Source organism: Cydia fagiglandana, chromosome Z (genome assembly GCF_963556715.1).
Source record: "Cydia fagiglandana chromosome Z, ilCydFagi1.1, whole genome shotgun sequence".
Classification (NCBI taxonomy): Eukaryota; Metazoa; Arthropoda; class Insecta; order Lepidoptera; family Tortricidae; genus Cydia; species Cydia fagiglandana.
The window spans coordinates 4000249-4024108 of NC_085959.1; the positions used below are offsets into that span (position 1 = coordinate 4000249).

General features: G+C 41.9%; 1 protein-coding gene across 1 annotated transcript; it reads left to right on the forward strand.

Annotated features, from left to right (window-relative positions):
- Positions 1-3310: 3310 nt before the first annotated feature.
- Positions 3311-11997, forward strand: LOC134678373 (uncharacterized). The gene is made up of 2 exons (XM_063536924.1): positions 3311-3712; positions 11872-11997. The coding sequence occupies exons 1-2, from the start codon at positions 3350-3352 to the stop codon at positions 11878-11880; spliced, it is 372 nt and encodes a 123-aa protein (XP_063392994.1). The 5' UTR covers positions 3311-3349; the 3' UTR covers positions 11881-11997.
- Positions 11998-23860: the final 11863 nt, after the last annotated feature.

Genomic DNA, 23860 nt, shown 5'->3' on the forward strand with positions numbered 1-23860 from the left:
GCTCTAAGTTTTAGGTAGAGGCATTTACGTTTCATATTGTCCTCCCAACTCATCTGTTCTGATGCTGCAGGGTTACTCCCTGCATTAACCACCAACTACCAAGATTAATAAAGTTCTGATTCTGTTTCTGATTTCAAAGTAGGATTTAAAGTATTGGACAGGGGCATTTGCGTTTAAATATGACCTCCAACTCCTCAACCGTGAGCACTAACCTGCCGGACGCTTCGGGCCTTCGGCCCTACGCGTAGCTCGGCCTTCGGCCTTCGCAATTAAGATACTTGAACCATTGTTCTCTGTTCGAGCACTAGCTTACCGGACACTTCGGACCTTCGGCCCTACGCGGAGCTCGGCCTTCGGTCTTCGCAATCTAGTTTTTTGTACACTTTCCGATTAAAATAAAATCGTTTAACTTAAAACTTTTTTACCTTAATTTTATTTTTTCCATATTGTTAATATCCAGAGTGGAAAATGGAGACTACGTCTGCCGTCCCTATATATCTTTGAGGTAATAATGTATGTCAGGAGAAATTTATACAATTTTCCAAAAAACACTGATAAACCAAAGGTTACCAGAAAAATTAAAACTTTATGTTTTGTTCGTGAACATAGTTGGGGCGGCCAATGCCCAGAAAAAATTAAAACATAAAAATTGCACCATAACAATATGCTTTAAAAATACCTTAATTAGTTAACATTAATTGGCAAAAAATAACTATGTAAAAAACGAAATCACACTTAATTTTCGAAACTCAAGAAAGGTATGGGCAATAGTTAATAAATTATGTAGTAGGATCTCCAAATCCATCGATGATATTATAACCACCGCCTTCAAAAATAAAATGCCGAAGGAAATTGCTAACAACTTTGCCGGAGGATTTCGTGATAACGTAAAGAAGATATGTAGCAATTGTAATCATTCATTATTGGACGAACGGTCATATGTTAACGTCACAAAGTTGTCAATGCGATTATCAAATGCCAAGGAAGAAACAATATACTCCATAATTAGACATCTTAATGACAGAAAAAGCCCAGGTTTTGATGGTATTCGCCCAGTAGACATAAAATACGCAAACGCACAAATCACGCCGATCATTACTCACCTAATAAACGCGTGTATAAAAAAATCATACTACCCAGACGAACTAAAAATAGGAACTATAAGACCCATTCATAAAAAAGGGTCATACAGCGACATAGACAACTATAGATCGATCACATTACTACCATGTATCGATAAAGTGATTGAAAATGTAATTGCACATTTTTTCCTTAGCCCTGCCTGCTTTGGTTGCAGATGTTTCCATTTTGTATTATTATTTGTAAGCTTGCACTGTGACAGCTTGAAGTGAAATGTAATGGCGGATAAATAAAAGCAAATAATTATTTTAGTTCACTGATGCCGGTGTTATCTGCGGATTTATGATGGCGAAATTAATTGCACTGTCAATAACTATATGTATTACTAACAAAATTTTAAAGGGCCTCTGATCCTTTGCATATTTATCTGAATATAATATTTTTTAAATTGTGGTCCACCGTATCTAATTTTCGCAAAATTACACAATATACATGAAGTCCGGTTTTAAATACAACAATACTAACATTATGTCTATATTGAGTAAAAGTATCGATTTTTATTAAGTATTTACGTTCTAATTAACAGTTTTTGTTTTGCTTATTGATTCATCGGTCATATTAACATGGCGCTATAGGCTTAGGTTGTAAGTAAGACTCTAATAACACTATAAGATGTACTAAGGTATTGAATAACGCCCGTCTGCGACTACATGATCTATAAAAGTGACTCATAACTTCTCTTTTCGACTGTAAGTGAGACAAGAGAGTTAAGAAGCGATTGCGAGTAACGGAGCTATAAAAGAGTTTTTATCGCCTGTTTAGAACCTTAAGTGAAAATTGCAGCTGCTTATTACTCATATAGATGTTAGAATTCACTTTGAGCTATAACACTAGCTGCTTAAGATCCATTATAGCGGCCAAAATGGCTACTGTGGATCTTAAAGCTATACATGGACCTCTTAAAGACCTTGATGTCACCAGAGCCTGTAAGCTTAGAGTATATAGCTATTCTACAGCCGTTATATGTCTTTAGGTGATAAAATAAGTGCTAAGTGTCGCCTAATTGTTTGTTGGGCTATATGCCAAACTTAAAGGAAGTGGAATACAGGGCCCTCTTCTTGATTTTTTCAAAAATTACCACCATAACCGTTACACTACAGTAAAAGTAAACAATATACTAAGTGATCTAATCCCAACCGGGGAAGGCACGGCCCAAGGCTCGATTTTTGCTCCTACCGAATATTTATTGTATGTAAACGACATGTGTAACATATTTAAAGAGGGCTCGGTATACCAATTCGCGGATGACACCTGCCTCCTAGTGGCGGACAGGGACTATTATATGTGAAATATTACTTGTGACATGCAATGTTGTGTAAGAAATAGTTTAATTCAAATTATGTAATATATAAAATATTATATTATAATTAAAACATTGTTAATTTTAAGGTGATTCTGCTTGCTCGAATTTCATACAAACTTCTTGGCAGTAAGGCACTGGTCCCACCGCGAGCTAGTATGCTATGAGGCTATAAACACGAACAAAAGATAAGCACTCCCGTGTAAATAAAAGAGACACGGCGATATTTATAGTTACTCGCCCAGCGGTAGCTATCTTCTTCCTTTCCCGTGGTTAATTACCACGCAGCTTCAATATTTCGAACTAATAAAAATTCAAATTTAAGCAGTTAAAAATCCTAACGGTCAAAGTAAAATTTTTAAATATATCTTTAAAGTTACCTAAGTTAATTTGCAGTTAAAATAATCATAAGCGCGAATATATCACCGACCGCATATCAGCTGGGGGCCGATTTTTGAATTTCGATCACTCGATTTCGTCACTCGAAAATCGGTGGAAAACGGCGAAATGCTAATTTTTGAAATACGAGCGAGCAAAATTTGGAATCTAGTGGTATTGACCACTCGATTTCAATTCTATTAGTAGAATTTAAACGCCTAGTATTGGAGATATCATTTAACGAAATACACGAAATCGAGTGGTCGAATTTCAAAAATCGGCCCCCTGATCGATTTCGCTAAAATTAGAGGTCAAGGAAACAGTGCATTTAGTATCCTCCTAGTCGCCGAGCGCATCGCATGTTTTTTCCTTATCGGTAATCGATCAATGCAATCAGTGCATACCTATTGTGCGCGTGAATATCGCCCGGTTATAACTTTGCGTCTTGTTTATTGCGCTTACGGTTATTATCTTCAAGTGAATTCTAATTGGAGTGCTTAAAACCTATCCCTAGTTCATTTAGTGCAAATAATGTCGTTAACGCAGTTAGTTAAACAGCGGGGAACATTAAAATGTAAATCAACCAACTTTAAGACGTTTCTAACGCCATACTTATCTATAGCGACGTTGACTGATGTACAGGCTAGTGAAATCGAGTGCCGTCTTAGTAAGATCGAGGAAATGTATACGGTGTTTGATGAATTACAGGAGCGGATTGAAGTAGAATCGGAGATCCCCCGGGAGCAATATGCTGAGCGTACGGATTTCGACAACCAGTACTTCGCCATTCTGGCCAGCGCTCGGGAATTACTTCGCAAGCGTGGCAAGTTGGATGCGGAAAGTAAGGTTATGTCTGAGGCCGGTTCCGGTTCGTGCCAGCATAAAAATAATCTGGTAAGGCTTCCTACGATTGATCTACCTCACTTTAACGGCAACTATCAATATTTCTTGGAATTCAGAGATACATTTTTGTCGTTGATCCACACTAATGAATCTATAGACGATATTAACAAGTTCCATTATTTGCGTTCTTCCTTACAGGGGAGTGCGGCATTAGTAAGTAAAAGTTTAGATTTTAAAGCCGAGAACTATAAGACTGCTTGGGAGCTATTGTTAGCTAGGTATGACAATAAGAGGTTATTAGTGAATAATCACGTTAAAGCTTTGTTTAGTGTCGAGCAAATTCACAAAGTATCTCACAGGGCGTTACGTCATCTTTTGGACATTACGAATAAGAACCTTAGGGCGCTTAACACTTTAGGTCAACCAACCTCTGAGTGGGATACGCTTATTATTTTTATGATGTCATCAAAATTAGATTCGGTAACCAGCCGCGAGTGGGAAAAATTTAGAAATACGTTGGAGAATCCTCCGACGTTAGAACAATTTACCACGTTTATTTCCAACAGGTCTGATTTATTGAAGATGCTCGAGGAGTCAAAATCGGGTTCAGTTAAGGTCAATCGGCATTACCTCCATGCTCTGTAAAGTCATGGAAAGGGTACTTAACGGCAAGCTGCTGGCATACCTCGAAGCAAATGATCTGCTCAGTGACCGTCAATATGGCTTTCGCCGAGGTCGGTCTACTGGGGATCTTTTAGCGTATGTCACGCACTGCTGCGGCGAGGCCATCGAGAGGAACGGTGAAGCGCTTGCTGTTTCACTGGACATCTCGAAGGCCTTTGACAGGGTTTGGCACGCAAGTCTCCTTAGCAAGCCTTCCTGCTTACGGCATCCCTGCTGATTTTTGTAGCTGGCTATCTGATTTCTTGAGTGAACGGTCGATCAGAGTAGTTATTGATGGCTGCTCTTCGGACCTCATGGCCATTGACGCCGGTGTTCCTCAGGGGTCTGTTCTCTCCGCAACCCTTTTCCTGCTCCACATTAACGACATGCTGCAACCCAGCATTGTAGGTTATGCAGATGACAGTACGGTTGTTGAGAGATATTTGGCTAGTGCAAGGGAAAGCAGGGAGGATATACGTTCACAGAGAGAGGCCATGGTTGAGCGAATGAACTTGACCCTTAGTCTCGTTTCCCAGTGGGGTGATGACAATCTGGTCACGTTCAATGCCTCCAAAACGCAGGCGTGTCTATTTTCCGCAAAACGGAGTCCATTCGACCTGACTCCTTCTTTCCGGGGTGCATTTGTACCTATTACCGACAGCCTGGAACTCCTCGGCATGGAGCTGAGTTCAGTCCTCAGCTTCGGCAGCTTCATTGAGTCTAAAGCACAAACTGCGGCCAGAAAGCTGGGCGTCCTAAATAAGGTGAAGCGATACTTCACACCTGGACAGCTTCTAACACTTTACAAAGCTCAAGTCCGGTCGTGTATGGAGTATTGCAGCCACCTGTGGGATGGCTTAGCTAAATACCAACTCGCCGCTTTGGACTCAGTGGAGCGCAGAGCCAGGAGGATGATTGGCGACAAGAAGCTAACGGCTAAGCTTCCGACTTTGGCCCATCGGCGGAAAGTCGCCAGCCTGTCGGTATTCTACAGGTTGCACTTCGGGGAGTGTGCCCAAGAGCTACACGAGCTCATTCCACGGTCCCCATTCTACCATCGGACTTTTAGACGCACGGCCGGTTTCCATCCTTACTTGGTAGATATTCCGCCAATTCGCACTAAGCGCTTTGCTTCTACTTTCCTTATGCGCACTGCCAAGGAATGGAATTCCTTGCCGGCGTCTATATTCCCGTGCTCTTATAACCCGGCAACCTTCAAATCAAGAGTGAACAGGCACCTTCTGGGCGAGATCGCTCCATCGTAGGCCACGTCTACGCCTCGGCTAGTCTGTGGCCATGAGTAAGCCCATTCGTAATAAAAAAAAAATCGCCACCCTGATAAACAAAAGATTTTTTTTGTCGCAGCTGAGCCTCATAATAAGGCAATAAAACAAAATACAGTTGTCCCATGTGTGCGCAGAATCATTTTCTGTTTTCATGCGACTCGTTTCGAAAATTGTCAATTGACCTTCGTCAAAAGAAAGTCAATGAGCTAGGCGTATGCCAGTTGTGCTTCAGACCAGGTCATCAGTTGTCCAAATGTCGTCTGTCTACTTGTAAATATTGCAGTGAGCGGCATAATACTTTGCTTCACACCGAAATTAATAGCGACACAGTAGAGTAGGGTAGCAAATAATACTATGATTGTCTGCTGAATACTGAACATCTTTATTGAGTAAACTAGTGCTTATATACTAATGGCCTACGTGAGTGGCATTTAGGTGACCTTTATGAAATGTACTTAGAATTATTGTTTATTTTATTAAATATATTTTCTATTTATTAAATGTCACCTAAATGTCACATGACGTGTTGACCCTAATACCCAACACGTCATGTGCCTACTCACCGTACACCTTCCCCGTTTTTTTTTTTGAGACAAAAATAGGTTACAATATATTTTTGTCGTAATTACAATGTAAATTATAACTTAATCTTAGACATTATCTTCTATCTATTTCAATATGTCAATCTTATATTCTAAAACAAACGCATATGCATATAATAGTTATTAAAAAAAAATACAAACAAAAATACTAAAACTACCTTTTTAAAATAACAACATGCAAGGATATCTTAAATATTAAATGGAATATAATTTTAATTAGGTATTTATTGCTAAATGATATTATTTAATGGATTATTTTAATAAGCTAATTAAAGATAATTTATGGTTTAAATAATTAAAGGTTTACAATGATATTTCAAAAGAAAAACTGTGGTTAACATGTAACACATTAATAGGTACTCTAATTTATCTATTCTAAAAAAAAAATTTATTACAATACTTGGTTTTCACTTCCTGTTACGTATTACTACTTTGTTATTAAATTACAATAAACACCTTGGTGTCTTTTATTATTCAGCTTACTCTCCTATTAACTATCCTAAAGGTTACATGACTATATTTATCTTATAGCTAAAAGTGCGGTATTGACATTTAGTATGTGCCTTACTTAATTATTCCTATGTAACATTAGATACAATGCTGTAAACAATGCGTCGGTTGCTTTCTTATAGTCTAATAAGGAAGATGGAGATCCTTTTATGGATTCTGTTGGCTTGGTAAGTTTAAATGTGATCGGGTTTAAATTGCATTTTGTAAAATGAGAAATGTGGATTGTTAGATTATTAGATCAGTTCTGTCGCTTACTTCGCGGATTTGTGTCGATCATGGAACTTGCAATTACGTTTGAATTTGACTTGTGTGTTTGTGTGTGTATGTGTGTGTGTTTCCCGTGTCTGGTGTGCCGAAGAGGTGAGTTTTGATGGTAATAGTGCTTTGTTCTGTTTTGGTGTACAATGTTTTCTTTTCCTGATACTAATATTTTTAAATTTTGACCTTGGTCTTGTACTACTGTGTAGAGTTCTGTGTACTGGGTCCATGTTATCTCTATCTTCCTTTTTTTATTAATATTAAGTGTTCTACGTTATAGTTACATGAATTATTATTTATTTATTTATTTTTATTTTTATTTTTTATTTTTTTTTGTTTTTTAAGTTGTTTTGTCTTAATTAAATTATGTCTAGCGTCCTCCTGGGACTTTTGTAATCTATACTTACGTTCTAGAGCATAAGAGTTAAAATTATAAAATTGGTCTATTTGTTATATAAAATTACGGTTTAGCGTAACTGATATTTTTGGATGTCGAAAAGTATAATAATTTGAAAATTTGATATATAATTTTGATAATATGTCATTGACCATGTAATGGTTGCATTAATATGTGTGTGTTGTTTTATTTTTGTGCTGTATGCCTGTTTCTTTTTTTTTTTTTACAATATGTTCTTACTTAATGCTAATATTTGTAACCTGATTTTGAATAACAGTATATGGCTCTTTTATACTTTGGGTAATAATAACTATGTGGTTAAAAGGATTTTTTCTACATTGATGACGAAAAACTCGTATTGTAGTATAATATAATACTCTATGCTTTTAAATTAAGTGCTAAGCTTTTGAGCGAAATAAGTGTTGTATTATTTTATTTATTTTATGTTTGTTTGTTTTTTTTTTTTTATACATTGACCTATTGTAGGTATGGCAGGTAGGTTAGGTATCTTTGAGAATTCTCTTTGACAAGTAAACCGGTCATTAATTTATTAATTTATTATTTTATTATGAACACAATACAAAGTGTATTTGTATTGTTTTTATATTTTACACGTATGATTTTTTTTTCATTAATTTAACTTATTTTAATTCAGTTCGTTTTCTTTTTTTTTATTGATTTGTTTATTATTATCACTGTATTATCAATTGTAGGTATTTATTTAATGTTGGTATTACGTTTTTTTTTATAATTAATGTTATTTGTCTTAATTTAGTTTTATTCATAAATATTATTTTGATTTATGATTTATGATTTGATTTATGATTGATAGTTGATTTTATTTATTTATTTAGTATAATGCTGTATTTGATATTTGTATGTATATAGGTATATATATATTTTTTTACAGGCTGTTTTTAACACATGTCTATATTAATAAACATACTATGTGTCCAAGGACCTTCATGCTAGGTAACTCGACCGTATCATGATGTCTCAAGGATTCAGTGCTTGTAAAAAAAAATGTTTTTCTGTGTTATAGTGTCTATTATTTTCCCTGGGGTTTTCATTTATTATTATTTTTTTATTTTTTTTTTAGAATTTAGTTTGCTCGTGATTTGTGGAAAATTTGTTTATTTTTGTAGGAATTGATCGCCAATGAGCCATTTTGTAATGTCTGCATTGTGACCTAATAATGTAAGCTGACTTTGTGATACCTGTCACCTGTCTTTTAAAAAGTACACAGCGCCTTTCAATAGCGCTCTCGGTCGGCCGACCTTTTTTACATACAACATATTTATAAAGGATACAAAAATTTATTATTTATTATAGCGCGCTGATACATATTACGCGTAATATGCATTGCCAGACAGTTGTTTTCACACATCGGAACAACAAAAAACCTTTCCGTGTGCCCAAGGACCGCTGCAATTGAGAGCTCGCTCGAATTGTTTAGGTTTCAAGGGTTATTGCCTGGTTGTATCCTGGTGTACCTTGCTTACATTATTTATTTCCACGAGCTACCCCGTTTTGAAAGGAAATCATCACTTTGAAAACTTAAAGCATATAAGAGTCACAATAACTTTTAGTTGATCAGGCTAATTGTTGGTTGCAACACTTATCTGATTTAGCTCTTTCAATGTGATGTTTAGATGTTTCCTTCCCTTTTATTTTGTTTATTTGTCTTTCATTATATTTATTTTATACCTACTCGTATTACCTAATTGATGCCTTAATTTTTATATCATATGTTGTGAATAATTTTTTAGTTTAAAACTCTAATAATGCGTCAAATGTATGAACTGTTTATTGCTTTTTTTTTTCCTTAATTTATGTACTCGAAATTTAAGATGACATAGCATGTGTTGCATCCGTATTGGGTGACGTATGACGAGTACGCGTGACGCGGCCTTCACAAGGCTGGTGCATTCCATTAATCGTATTTTTAAATAGATTAGTATTTAGTGTTGTTATGTGTTACTTTGTATGTTTTGTTGTTATTGGCAATTATTTAGATGTGAATATTAATGATCTAATTTAATTTTTGTATTATTCTTTATATTTGAATATTATAAGGATATGAGAGTGGTGAGTGGCCGATGGTATTTTCTTATTTTTATGCAATAATTAATTAGTTAAGTAGTAGATTCGTGGCTTGAATAATATTGATATATAAATGTAAGTTAATGTAAGAATGTTATTTATTTACTTTAGGAAAAAAAAATTACTCAGATTGGCTATACATTTTGATTGACGATAACCATGACATGTCATAGTAATAAGCTATACTGTTAATTAAAAAAAAAATGATGACAAATTTTTAAATTGAGTGGATAGTAATAATAATTTAAAAAGAAATAGATTATAAATCGCATTAAAGGTATTAAAATATATAAAATAAAATTATTTAAATATATGAATTTTTTATAATATATTGAAATTATTATAAGTTGAAATTATTGGTCCTAATATAATAATGATATTCTGTGTAAGCAATGTTTTCATGTATAAAATATTAATGTGTTTTGTATTTAGGAATAAATTGTTGACATGTAAAATACTTCTATTTTACCAATAAAAATTTGTTTGGTTAATAAAATTGCAATAGTGAAATGATTTGATTAGGTTTTTTTTTTTAATTTTTTAAGAGGGCATTTGCAAAAATGTATTAAATATGTTACCTACTGACAACGAAATGATGTGAAAGCTAAATTTTTGAACGTTAAATGGGATAATAATTTGAATAGACCATAAGTGATGTTGTTTAATGTGTGGAATAGTAGATTCTAGTGTTTGTCAGTTAGTCAAAGTTACTGTTAGGTTTGTTTGTTAGTGGTTTTGTCTTTATGTTGGGAAATAGGTTTTGTTTTGAGATGTTAGGTTAGTTTGTTAGTGTTAGTGTTGGCTATTAGTGGGTTAGTGGGGTTTTGAAATGTTAGGTTAGTTTGTTAGTGTTAGTGGTGGGAGGTGGTTGGTTAGTGGGGTTAGTGGGTTGTTTTGTTTGTAACGAAGCTAAATAATGATATTATGATGTTAATGTTAGTGTTATTGTTAGTAACGGGTGGTTTTTTTTTTTCTTTTATAGTCTTTAAAATATATAATATACGTTAATTGCAAAGGTGGGAATAATGGAATGCACCCCCGTGTTTGATATTTAATGTTGCTGATTGTGTAAAGTTTTTTTTGAGTTAACCATGCGACGCGTTATATGTGTATTGTTTGTTTAAATTTTTGTTTATTTGTTTTAATTAACGAATGATGCACTGGTTGAAATTATTGATGGATATCAGAAAATGTTTTTGCGTTATTAATTGTTTTAGTTTAACAAGTTTTTGATATTTAATGTTATCTATACGTACATAATTATATATATATATATTTTTTTTTTACTGGGTTTTTTTTTATGTTAAATATTAAGTAGGTATTATTTAAATTTATTATATTTCGGCAATTACTTGGACTCGTTCGGATGTACTTCAAAATTAGTTACTTGTGGTCAACTGGTGAATATATATTTTTTTAACTTATATTCATGTTTTGGTTTTCGTCATCAAGTAGTAATCGTAAATTAATTATAATTAATAAATTAATAGATAGCAGAATTTGGAATATCACTCGCAGTTGTATCTGCATGTTTAAAGAATAGTTTATCCATTATTACGATTACAGATTAGATTTAATAGATACTTAATGATAAATTTAGATAGAGGGAAAAGAAAAAAAAAATGTGTAAAGAAGGCTATTTAGTCAGATGTTGGTACCTTCGTCCAGTCTTCCTCCTGGTCTTCTTGAATGTGGCGTGTGGCTTGCCCCTTATTCTTCTTCCTTGACGTGGCTTGGTGGTGTTGCTGAGTGTGCTGAGTCGTACGCTGTACTGGCAGGGTTGGCGGTTGGGATCGACGGCGGGTATGTGGCTGATTCCTTGTCCATCTTGCTGTTCTCGTTGGTTGTCCTTGAGTATTTACCGTTATTGATACTGTGATCGTATTGCACTGGGCTGAAGCTGTGCTCGGTTCCATAGTTGCTCAGGGTCTAGTGCTGTGTTTAGTGGTGCTGGATAGCTGGCTTGCTGGTTGACTGGGTGGCTGGCTGGCTAGCTAGATGGCTGGACGGCGCAACTTAGACGATTCGGAAGGTGGTGATACCAGAACTGCTGAACAGTTCCACTGGCAAGGTCGCCATGTAATGTGGAGCGTTCGGGTAGCAAATAATACTATGATTGTCTGCTGAATACTGAACATCTTTATTGAGTAAACTAGTGCTTATATACTAATGGCCTACGTGAGTGGCATTTAGGTGACCTTTATGAAATGTACTTAGAATTATTGTTTATTTTATTAAATATATTTTCTATTTATTAAATGTCACCTAAATGTCACATGACGTGTTGACCCTAATACCCAACACGTCATGTGCCTACTCACCGTACAGTAGCTGCTCTGACCACTGAAAAATTGGATTTGACTCAACAATCCTCTGCACTACTTTCCACAGCTTTGGTGAGAGTCAGCGATGCCAAGGGCGCTCTGCACGTCGTCCGGATCATGCTGGACAACTGCAGCTCGACCAACTTCATCAGCGAGAGGCTGCGCAATAAGCTGCAGCTTCCGATATCGTTTAGGGCAGAGTTCGAGGACACGTCGCCCATGTTTAGTGCCGTTAATAATGTCAGTAGAATTAGGCGCGCACTTAAAGGCGAGGCCCGGACGGCCGTAAAATCGATCATGTACACAGTTCAGGATCCTGACTCGGAGTCAGATTTCCACGAAAATTACCCACGCGAAACGGAGAGTAGATCGCGTAATAAGCATACTGTCGCACAAGTCAAGCCACGCGAAAATAACAATAAAAAAAAACCCGCGTCAACCGGAGCTAGACCCAAACAGCAGGTATCGTCCGTCCCTGTCTCTCGCACTACGTGCGCCATTTGTAAGAGCGGGAACGAGCACAAGGTTAGTGCGTGCTCAAAGTTTTTAGCCGCGACGATATCTGAGCGTTGGGACTTAGTGAAGGGTGCTAGATTGTGCTATAGATGTTTAGACGTGAATCACCGTAGGCCGTTTAAGTGTAAATACGTCGCGTGCGGTGTAAACCAATGCGAAGCCGGACACAGTAAGCTGTTACATGGACTGAACGCGGCCGCGCCCGCGAACGGTAACAGTACGCCGGCCGTATCTGTAAACAACATTAGACTCCCGCAAACGTATCTCAAAGTCATGCCTGTAGAGGTGTCGGGACCGTTAGGTACCGTACAAACCCTCGCGCTACTAGACGAAGGCGCGGCAATGACTTTAACGGCCTGGCCACGACATTGGTCTAAGGCGATCGGCGGCGGCGACCGGCGGTAAGTCGCAAAAACAATAACCCGGCGACGCATAATGCATGCCACGAGCCTTGTCGCCGAGCGGCAACGTGCGCGGTGTGCACCGGGCGACCGGCGGCGGCGGCGAGCGGGGAGGGGCGCGACTCCAACATTTGTATCGGGCAGCGCAGGCGATGCCACGACTTTACGGCTCGGCCACGACATCGAGCGACTTGCGACGGCGGGAGCGATAACCATAGGTTGGAGCGAAAGGTCCGATCGCTGTGTCACGCTCCAACCTATGGCTATCGCTCCCGCCGTCGCAAGTCGCTCGATGTCGTGGCCGAGCCGTTACGGCCTGGCCACGACATTGGTCTAAGGCGACTGGCGGGGCGGCTGGCGGCGCGACAAACGCGAGCGACCGCCAGGCATGCCACGTACTTTCAGGCCGTTACGGCCTGGCCACGACATTGGTCTAAGGCGATCGGCGGCGGCGACCGGCGGTAAGTCGCAAAAACAATAACCCGGCGACGCATAATGCATGCCACGAGCCTTGTCGCCCAGCGGCAACGCGCGCGGCGTGCACCGGGCGATCGGCGGCGGCGGCGAGCGGGGCGGCGCGCGACTCGAACATTTGTATCGGGCAGCGCGGACGATGCCACGACTTTAGAGCGGCGCGACCGGCCTAGGCGGCGAGACGGATCGAGTGGGGCGATGCGGAACAAAACATTTTGTTTTTTTTTCGAGCGACATGGAGACGGAAGGGTTTATTATTGAAGTTTTAAATGTACTTTCGCGGTTTTAAGTATGTTGTGACGTCTCCACACTTATTCTTGTGTAAGTGCTCGTTTTTTTGGGTGCTTTATATATACAATATATAAAATACTAAACTAGATGTAAATAAATTTGTCGTCCTGTATTTAGCCCATGCACTCATTGACAAACAATGAAATATACTCTAGGCACTTTTGAAAAAAAACATGATTTTAAATACGTCTACGTCCCAGCCGCTCCTAGTCGCTGCCGCCGCTACTGAAAGTACGTGGCATGCCTGGCGGTCGCTCGCGTTTGTCGCGCCGCCAGCCGCCCCGCCAGTCGCCTTAGACCAATGTCGTGGCCAGGCCGTTAGAGCGGCGCGACCGGCCTAGGCGGCGCGACGGATCGAGCGGGGCGATACGGAACAAAACATTTTGTTTTTTTTTCGAGCGACATGGAGACGGAAGGGTTTATTATTGAAATTTTAAATGTACTTTCGCGTATTTAAGTATGTTGTGACGTCTCCACACTTATTCTTGTGTAAGTACTCGTTTTTTTGGGTGCTTTATATATACAATTAAAAAAATACTAAACTAGATGTAAATAAATTTGTCGTCCTGTATTTAGCCCATGCACCCATTGACAAACAATGAAATATATTCTAGGCACTTTTGAAAAAAAAAACCATGATTTTAAATACGTCTACGTCCCAGCCGCTAGTCGCTGCCGCCGCTACTGAAAGTACGTGGCATGCCTGGCGGTCGCTCGCGTTTTCCGCCCCGCCCGCCGCCCCGCCGATCGCCTTAGATCAATGTCGTGGCCAGGCCGTAATGCTGCACGAGACAGCCGATAAAATCGCGCCTCGCGTACGCGGAGAGACGTTAGAAATTGAAGGAATAGGCGGCGTAGTTAGAGACCCAGACTCGTACGCGCTACAGGTCGCGATTAGGGGTTTTTGTAGCCGACATTTGGAGTTAATGGAGGTGCTCACGCTAGGCGATATAGGTATAGGTTCGCAAGGCGTACCACGTGACTTAGTAGACAAGTGCAAACATTTGTCGAAAATCGCGGACGAGTTAAGTTACCCTACGGCCGTACCTACTATCGTGATAGGTCAAGATAACTGGCACCTCATCATTTCTCGGCAAGTCATAGACGGCCCGCCTAACCTTCCCGTCGCGAGTCTAACCAGATTAGGATGGGTTCTACACGGCCCATACCGAACGCGTCGCGCCGCGGTAAATTTTGTTGGGCACGCACGGCCTAAAACCGCGGACGACGAAGCTTTAGAGCTCATGAAACGGCATTTCGACATAGAATCGTTAGGCGTTTCACAGAAGTTGCCTCGGGCCGATCCCGACCAACGAGCGCTAGACTTATTAAAAGCCACGTGCGATAAGATACCGGGGGAGAATCGGTATCGAGCGGGCTTATTATGGCGAACCGACGACGAAAAACTCCCCGATAACCGAGCGCAAGCATTAAAGCGGCTACTCAGTCTAGAACGTAAACTAGACCGCGACGAAAAGTTGAAAGCCGAATATGCCAAACATATGAATAATCTGCTCGATAAAGGTTACGCGGAGAAAATGGATTCGCCCCCGCCCCCCGACGCACCTCGGACGTGGTACCTAGCGCATTTCCCCACATTTCACCCGCAACGTGGTAAAATGAGGCTGGTTTGGGACGCGGCTGCCACAGCATACGGTCGCTCACTGAACAGCGCGCTGCTGGCCGGCCCCGACCTGTTAGAATCACTTTTTGGCGTATTAGTGCGCTTCCGCGAAGGCAAAATCGCGGTAATAGCCGACGTCAAAGAGATGTTTTTGCAAATCGAAATTTTAGAGCGTGATCGCGATGCGTTACGTTTCGTTTGGAGTGGGGAAGACCGTACTTCTCCACCCCAAGAGTACAGAATGAAGCGGCTAATATTTGGATCGGCAGCGTCGCCGACAACCGCTTTATATGTCAAAAACGAAAACGCAAAAACGCATAGTACTGAATTTCCGATCGCAGCTGAAAATACAATTAAAAATACGTACATGGACATGTTAATCGCCCTCGACACGTCCGAGGAGGACGCCAGACGCGTAGTAAACGACATTTACGAGCTAAACATGCGCGCGTCATTCGAACTCCGCGGGTTCGCGTCGAACCATCCTGCGGTAATTGCTGACGTAGTTAACAGCAAAGAGGAAACGTCTTTGTTAGGCGCGAACGAGAGCGAACGTACCTTAGGTTTGAAATGGAATCACAAGCGTGACACCTTAGGTTTCAACGTGAACTTTCGTAATACGCCCGAAGACGTAATTAACGGTCAGAAATTACCTACAAAGCGACAGGTAACGAGTAGCGCGATGTCAATATTCGATCCGATCGGTTACGTAAGTCCCATATCCGTCTTAGGCAAGGCGTTACGGCCTGGCCACGACATTGGTCTAAGGCGATCGGCGGCGGCGACCGGCGGTAAGTCGCAAAAACAATAACCCGGCGACGCATAATGCATGCCACGAGCCTTGTCGCCGAGCGGCAACGCGCGCGGCGTGCACCGGGCGACCGGCGGCGGCGGCGAGCGGGGAGGGGCGCGACTCGAACATTTGTATCGGGCAGCGCGGGCGATGCCACGACTTTAGAGCGGCGCGACCGGCCTAGGCGGCGAGACGGATCGAGCGGGGCGATGCGGAACAAAACATTTTGTTTTTTTTTCGAGCAACATGGAGACGGAAGTTTATTATTGAAATTTTAAATGTACTTTCACGTATTTAAGTATGTTGTGACGTCTCCACACTTATTCTTGTGTAAGTACTCGTTTTTTTGGGTGCTTTATATATACAATATATAAAATACTAAACTAGATGTAAATAAATTTGTCGTCCTGTATTTAGACCATACACCCATTGACAAACGATGAATTATATTACGTATATACGTCTACGTCCCAGCCGCTCCTAGTCGCTGTCGCCGCTACTGAAAGTACGTGGCATGCCTGGCGGTCGCTCGCGTTTTCCGCCCCGCCCGTCGCCCCGCCGATCGCCTTAGACCAATGTCGTGGCCAGGCCGTTAATGCAAGAGATATGGACAGGAATTGGTTGGGACTCGCCTATACCCGTCTCACTCGCACCCGCGTGGCGATCGTTCATCGAAAACGTACAACAATTACGGGACTTAGAAATTCCGCGACACGTGCCCGCATTTAATAGGGAGGCATATATGCATGTTTTTTGCGACGCGAGCGAAAAAATATATGCCGCGGCCGTGTATCTAGTTAGCGTCAACTCCGAGGGGATTAGAACTTCCGCGTTAGTAGCCGCTAAGGCCCGCGTTTCGCCTCTCCGGGTAGTGAGCATTCCGAGGATGGAATTGCAGAGCTGCGTACTAGCCACGAGATTAGCGGAAACCATAGTCAAGGAGTCAGATTACGTAATAAAGGAAAAGTTTTTTTGGTCTGACTCTAAAACGGCGCTCACGTGGATACGTGCGGACCCACGTAGGTATAAAACGTTCGTAGCACATAGGTTAGCAGAAATCGAGAACACTACCACCCCCGCCAACTGGCGCTGGGTGCCTAGTGCAGCTAACGTGGCTGACGACGCGACCCGCGGAATACCTGCGCAATTTGGAGTGAACCACCGGTGGTTCATAGGGTCCGATTTTATACGTAAACCCGAAGAGCATTGGCCGACCGAGAAAACGCCCACGCCCGTCGCCGATACGGGCGAAGAACGCGTTAGCAAACTCGTATGCTCAGGAGGTGTCGCGAAAAATAAGTTTGAGTACCTACCGGAGGTATGTAGATTTTCAAAGTTCGTACGACTAGTTCGCGCCACCGCTAGGGTTCTGGTTGCCGCCGAGGTTTTTAAAGCCTCATTGCTATCTCAGAAAACAGATACAGAAATGAACAAGGGGCATGTAAATCTAGCAGAGATATTGCTAATTCGCCGGAGTCAGCATGCTGCCTTTCCAGAGGAGATTAAGCTACTGGAAACTGGGCGGCCTCTACCGAAGAAGTCTCCGCTGCATAAGATAGCAATACGACTTGATAAGAACGGAGTCATCGTGCTGAACGCCAGAATTGACAAAGACGTGCACATACCCGTTCTGTACGCGAATGAAGATTTCGTCAAGCTGCTGATATATCATTTTCATGCACTCTTCGACCACGGTAACCACGCAACCGTAATCAACGAATTAAAGCAGAGATATTTTATCATCGGGCTGCGCGGTAATATTCGCTATATAGCGAACAAGTGCCAATGGTGTCGGACCTATAAAGGAACCACACTCAAGGTTCCTGTAGGCGACCTCCCGCCAGAGAGGCTCCAGGCGAATCAACCGCCATTTACCGCTGCAGCCGTAGACCTGTTTGGCCCTATGCAAATCACGATAGGCCGTCGCCGCGAAAAGAGATGGGGTGTATTATACACATGCCTCACGACACGTGCTGTGCACTTGGAGCTTGCCGCCTCACTTTCGGCATCCTCTATGATACTTTCCTTGCGCAGAATGATAGCGCGACGCGGCACGCCCACGGTTCTATACTCTGACAACGCCACCAACTTCTACGGCGCAGAGCGAGAACTGGCAGAGGCCAAGAAGACGCTGCCCGACAACTTAAAGCCATTTTTGATTGAGCGAGCCATAACCTGGAAAAAGATACCGCCCGGCAACCCTTCCGCCGGCGGCGCATGGGAACGGCTCGTAGGCAGCGTGAAAAGGTCACTAAAAGTAACACTCAAAGAGAGAGCACCTCACGAAGAAGTTCTGCATACATTGCTGCTGGAAGCCGAGCACATAGTGAACTCTCGACCGTTGACGCCAGTGAATCCAGACTTAGACAGTGAAGCCCTGACGCCGAACCATTTTCTCATCGGTCGATCGAGCTCCATGCCACCACTGGGCGTCTTCACAGATGCAACTATGTCACTCTCGTCATGGAAGACAGCGCAGACCTTAGAGAGCGAGAGCGCAGTGCTGCGCACCGCGCCCGTCGTCACGCACCTCAGCGACCACCTCGCCGTGCGCGCTGAGCTGCTGCGCCCGCGCGCGCCGCCCGCGCCGCGAACCCGCCGCGCGAGGATTTACTCCATGCGTAATTATAATGAATTTCGCGCCACGCTACAGAGTGTAGATTGGCCTGAATTTATTCATAAAAACGGTGATTCCGTCGCGAAACTCATGATGTCCTTAATAAACATATTAAAAAATAAATTCAATATATGTTTCCCGGTCCGGCTCGTAAACAATAAATAATTTTTAAGAAAAAAAAACCGACTTCCATGGGGGCCGATGAAAGATTATTGTAGATGGTACACTATGTAGAAAAGGAGGTAAAACCACCCACTTTTCTACTAGCATTTCGCTTCTGTATAATGGCTCCTCTACAGGATGGGCCAACGCCGGCCACTCCAAGGAACGCAGCCATGCGGTAGAATGAGATAGCAATATCACTTGCTCCCTCTAACGCATAAATGCGTCCCTTGGAGTGGCCGGCGTTGGCCCATCGTGAAGAGGAGCCATGAGGGTCGTAGTTCTAGCCTAACCTAACCCACTCCTCAGATAGCAGTTCGGTTCTGTGCGGATCGCAGTTCGAACCTAATCAAACCCACTTTTCAAGTAGCATTTCGTTTCTGTAAGGCTCGCAGTTCTAACCTAACCTAATCCTTGTTCGGTTCTGTGAGGATCGCAGTTCAAACCTAACCTAACCCACTTAATGGCGCATGCCGTGCGGTGTACGGGGGTTTAAGCGGGAGGGGCTAGTAAGATTGGCATCATCGTACTTTATACCTACATTAATTTTATGATAGGTAAGCATAGTTGTTTATTTAGTTAAGGTATCATAGTGGTTTTCTGGGTCAAGGTCCGGGTCCGAGTCCGGGTCCGAGTCCGGGTCCGAGTCCGGGTCCGGGTCCGAGTCCGAGTCCGAGTCCGGGCCCGTGTCCGGGTCCGAGACCGGGTCCGAGTCCGGATCCGAGTCCGGGTCCGAGTCCGGTTCCAAGTCCGGGTCCGAATCCGGATCCGAGTCCGGGTCCGAACCGGATCCGGGTATGAGTCCGAGTCCGGGTCCCAGTCCAAGTCAAAATCGAAATTCGTAATCACCAAACGTGTACCATGCGTCATTGAAGAGTTCTGTTCTGGTCATCATCAGCAGTTCCACTTCATCAAATGCGACATTTTTTAATGTAAATGCTTGATTTTATGATGAAAATACAAAAAAATCTATACGTATGCCTTTAATATTTGAGGAGTTCCCTCGATTCCTTATGGATCCCATCATCAGAACTCGAGCTTGACAAAAATGTGGCTTAAAAACTTAACTTGCTTAACGAACATAACGAAAAGGAAAAATCGCCAAACGTGAACTATGCGTCGTTTAAGAGTTCTGTTCTGATCATCATCAGCAGTTCCACTTCATCAAATGCAACAGTTTTTAATGAAAATGCTTGATTTTTTTATGTAAATACAAAAATCTCTATACGCATGCCTTTAAGATTTGAGGATTTCCCTTGATTCCTCATGGATCCCATCATCAGAACTCGAGCTTGACAAAAATGTGGCTTAAAAACTTAACTTGCTTAACAAACATAACGACGAGGACAAATCGCCAACCGTGAACTATGCGTCGTTGAAGAGTTCTGTTCTGATCATCATCAGCAGTTCCACTTCATCAAATGCAACAGTTTTTAATGAAAATGCTTGATTTTCTGATGTAAATACAAAAATCTCTATACGCATGCCTTTAAGATTTGAGGAGTTCCCTTGATTCCTCATGGATCCCATCATCAGAACTCGAGCTTGACAAAAATGTGGCTTAAAAACTTAACTTGCTTAACAAACATAACGAAGAGGACAAATCGCCAACCGTGAACTATGCGTCGTTAAAGAGTTCCGTTCTGATCATCATCAGCAGTTCCACTTCATCAAATGTCACTTTTTTGGGTGTATATGCTTGATTTGTTGATAAAAACCCAAAAATCACTATATGTATGCCTTTAAGATTTGAGGAGTTCCCTCGATTCCTCATGGATCCCATCATCAGAACTGGGTTTTGACAAAAACGGGACCAATCTGTATGCATGTACATTCAATCAAAAAAAGAATTTTCAAAATCGGTCCAGTAATGACGGAGATATGGAGTAACAAACATAAAAAAAAATAAAAAAAATAAAAAAAAACATACAACCGAATTGATAACCTCCTTCTTTGAGATTTGGAAGTCGGTTAAAAAAGAGAATCGTGGGTAACGAGTGAAATATATAACCTGAAAACTTTACTCTTCGAAATTATTGACCTAGAAAAGCGATGTCCCTATAACGAAAACATAAGTAAAATTATCTCTAATTTAAACTCAAAATACGTAAGTCTCCTCAATAGTAAAAAAGCAGAGTTCTACAGTAGAAAAATAAATAACAGCTCCAACATGGTCAGGTCGATGTGGGGAGTCATAAATCAGGAAAAGGGCAAAACTAGTCAAAAAGAAGTAGATTTTACAGAAATAATAACAAATTCGGACGGAAATAAATTTGAAAGCAAAAAAGCGGCAGCAAACGCCATAAACAATCGGTTTGCAGGTGCGGCCGCCGCTTGTGGCGCTGCGCCCGCCGATTTGCCGTGCGCACTCGCTGCGCTGCAAGTCGCGCGCCCGCCCGCCGATCGTTGCATCAGACTTAAGCCGTTCACGCCGGATGAAATACATCGCATCATTACCCGGAGTAGCCAAAAAGCCAACAAAAGATATATTCGACATCTCGGTGATGCTAATCCACTCGGTCGCAGCAGAACTGTCTCCTGTACTCGCAACCGTCTACAACAGGTGCCTGCGCGAAGGTGCATTTCCCGACACGCTCAAAGAAAGTCGCATCTCGCCATTATACAAGGGCAAGGGAAAAAGAAATGACATCGACGCCTATAGACCTGTCGCCATAATTCCGGTGCTGGCGAAAATATTTGAATACGGCCTAAGTTCCAGGCTGACGGAATTTTTAAGCTTAACGAACTGTCTATCTGAGATGCAATATGCCTACAGGAAAGGCCGTTCGACGACTTCGCTAGCCCGAGCTGTGGTCAGGCAGATACTGGAGGCCCGTGAGCACAGTAACCAAGTCGCAGTTCTATGCTGCGACTTGTCAAAAGCTTTCGACGTTGCAGATCACCAAGTTCTGATAAAAAAACTGCGTCACTACGGGTTTGAAGGTTCAGCGCTTACATTAATGTGCAACCTGTTGCGAAATAGGACACAAGTTGTGGTCGCTGACGGGGGTCGTGTTCGGTCTGACACCGTGACTACATGTATGGGCGTCGCACAGGGCTCCTCTGTCTCGAACATACTGTTCTCCCTACTGTTAAATGATTTGCCAGAAGCTGTCACCAGTGGAGAGACATTTATGTATGCAGACGATGTGGCTGTAGTTGTGCACGCCCCTACATATGATGAACTTGAATGCAAGCTGAACATGACCGCCACATCAGTGTCAAATTGGTTTCGAAGTAACGGCCTTATTTTGAACACTACCAAAACACACTTTATCAGCTTTGACCTCTCTGGACGTCAAATGAGGCAGTTGTCAGTACTAGGGAATGGGAGTCCTATCAATCAAGTTATGAACTCAACATTCCTTGGTTTAGAGTTAGACAGCGGCCTCACCTGGGGAGGTCATATAGATAAAACGTGTGCAAAACTGGCTACAGCATGTTTTGCCTTAAAACGATTGGCACGAATACTCCCAACTGAAATGGTCCGGGCCTGTTACTTCGCTTCAGTGCACTCACGTTTACAGTATGGGATCGAGATGTGGGCAGCGGCCGCCGACTGGGAGAGGGTTTTCCGCCTTCAGAAACGAGCTGTGCGTGCGATAGCGCGCGTTCCGCAAACCAGCTCTGCGAAACCACTCTTCAAGTCGCTAGGCATATTAACACTGCCCTCACTCTTAATACTGAATATGGCAACAAATGTGCGTGATGAGCTGGACATGAACCCCATCATCGAACCCCCGCGAAGGTACGAGACCCGTAGTGTGCGGGCGGGACTGCTGCGACTCGAACCGCATAGACTAGCTAAGTCCAAAAAACTCACCCACGTCATGGGCCGTAAGATGTACAATCATCTACCGCGGGAAATTATAACAGCACAAAGTGCTTCACTTTTTAAATCAAAACTTAAAAAATGGCTTCTCGAGCAGACGTTTTACGACCACAAGGAGCTATTTAATTAATTAATAATGTAAGTTAAACCTATGGTTTAAAATTTTATTCTTGGGATGAAATCTCATTTTATATAGTTACACACTGTAATCTAGTATTGACATGTAATTTTTATTATCAATAAATTATTATGATTATGATTATGATTACTGCCGGTCACACGTGGCACTACGTGCCCTCAAAAGAAAACCCCGCTGATTTAGCTTCACGTGGTTTAAATGCTAGGCTTCTTGCGACCTCTGACCTTTGGTGGACAGGTCCCGAATTTCTTAAGCAGGATTCACCTTCCTTGTCCAAGTCGCAGCCTGCATTGCCTACAGATTTACCTGAAATGGTACATTGTCCAGCAATAGACATTTAAGCTAGAGTCTCCATTTTCTCTCCTCCTCGATCGAGTTTCGAAATTTTCTAAATTGGTTCGAGTCGTAGCATATGTCATGAGATTCATTAATAATTGTTCAAAAAAATAAGGCTAAGATGACAGGTTGTCTACAAAGTTCAGAATTAACTTCGGCCCGAAAATCGATTATATCCCTGTCTCAAAGAGAAATGTTTGAAGAGGAATATGCCACATTAAAATCAGGCAAAAGTCTTCCCGCAAAAAATAGACTGCTTTCTCTCAGTCCGTACGTTGATATGGATCAGCTGTTAAGAGTAGACGGGAGACTTGATAACACATATTACAGCGATGACGTCAAGCATCCAATCATATTATGTAGCAAGCATAGGCTCACAAAATTAATATTTGTATTTTTTCACTTACAATTTTTGCACTCAGGTCCTCAATTATTGCTCAATAGCATCAAGCAGCTTTATTGGCCTCTAGGCGGTAGGAACTTGGCGCGAAAAACGGTGGATAGTTGTGTGACGTGTTGCAAGGTCAAAGGTCAAACTGTTCAACCTATAATGGGAAATTTGCCTGCAACGCGTGCCCATTTAGATCACCCGTTTTTGAACACGGGCACGGACTACGCAGGCCCAATTTTGATAGCTGACCGCAAAGGTAGGGGCTGTAGATTAGTCAAAGCCTGGATATGCATTTTTGATATGCAGGATTATACTGAGCAACTTTTGTATGGGACCAACCCCAAAATCGCGAAAAAAGAAGTATCCTCCCATACGAAACGGAAATATGTATGAAACAGCCAAATTTTTCTTCGCGATTTCAGGGTAGCACATTGGTAACGGGAATACACTTAGTTTATTTTTTAGCCACCCTGTATACCT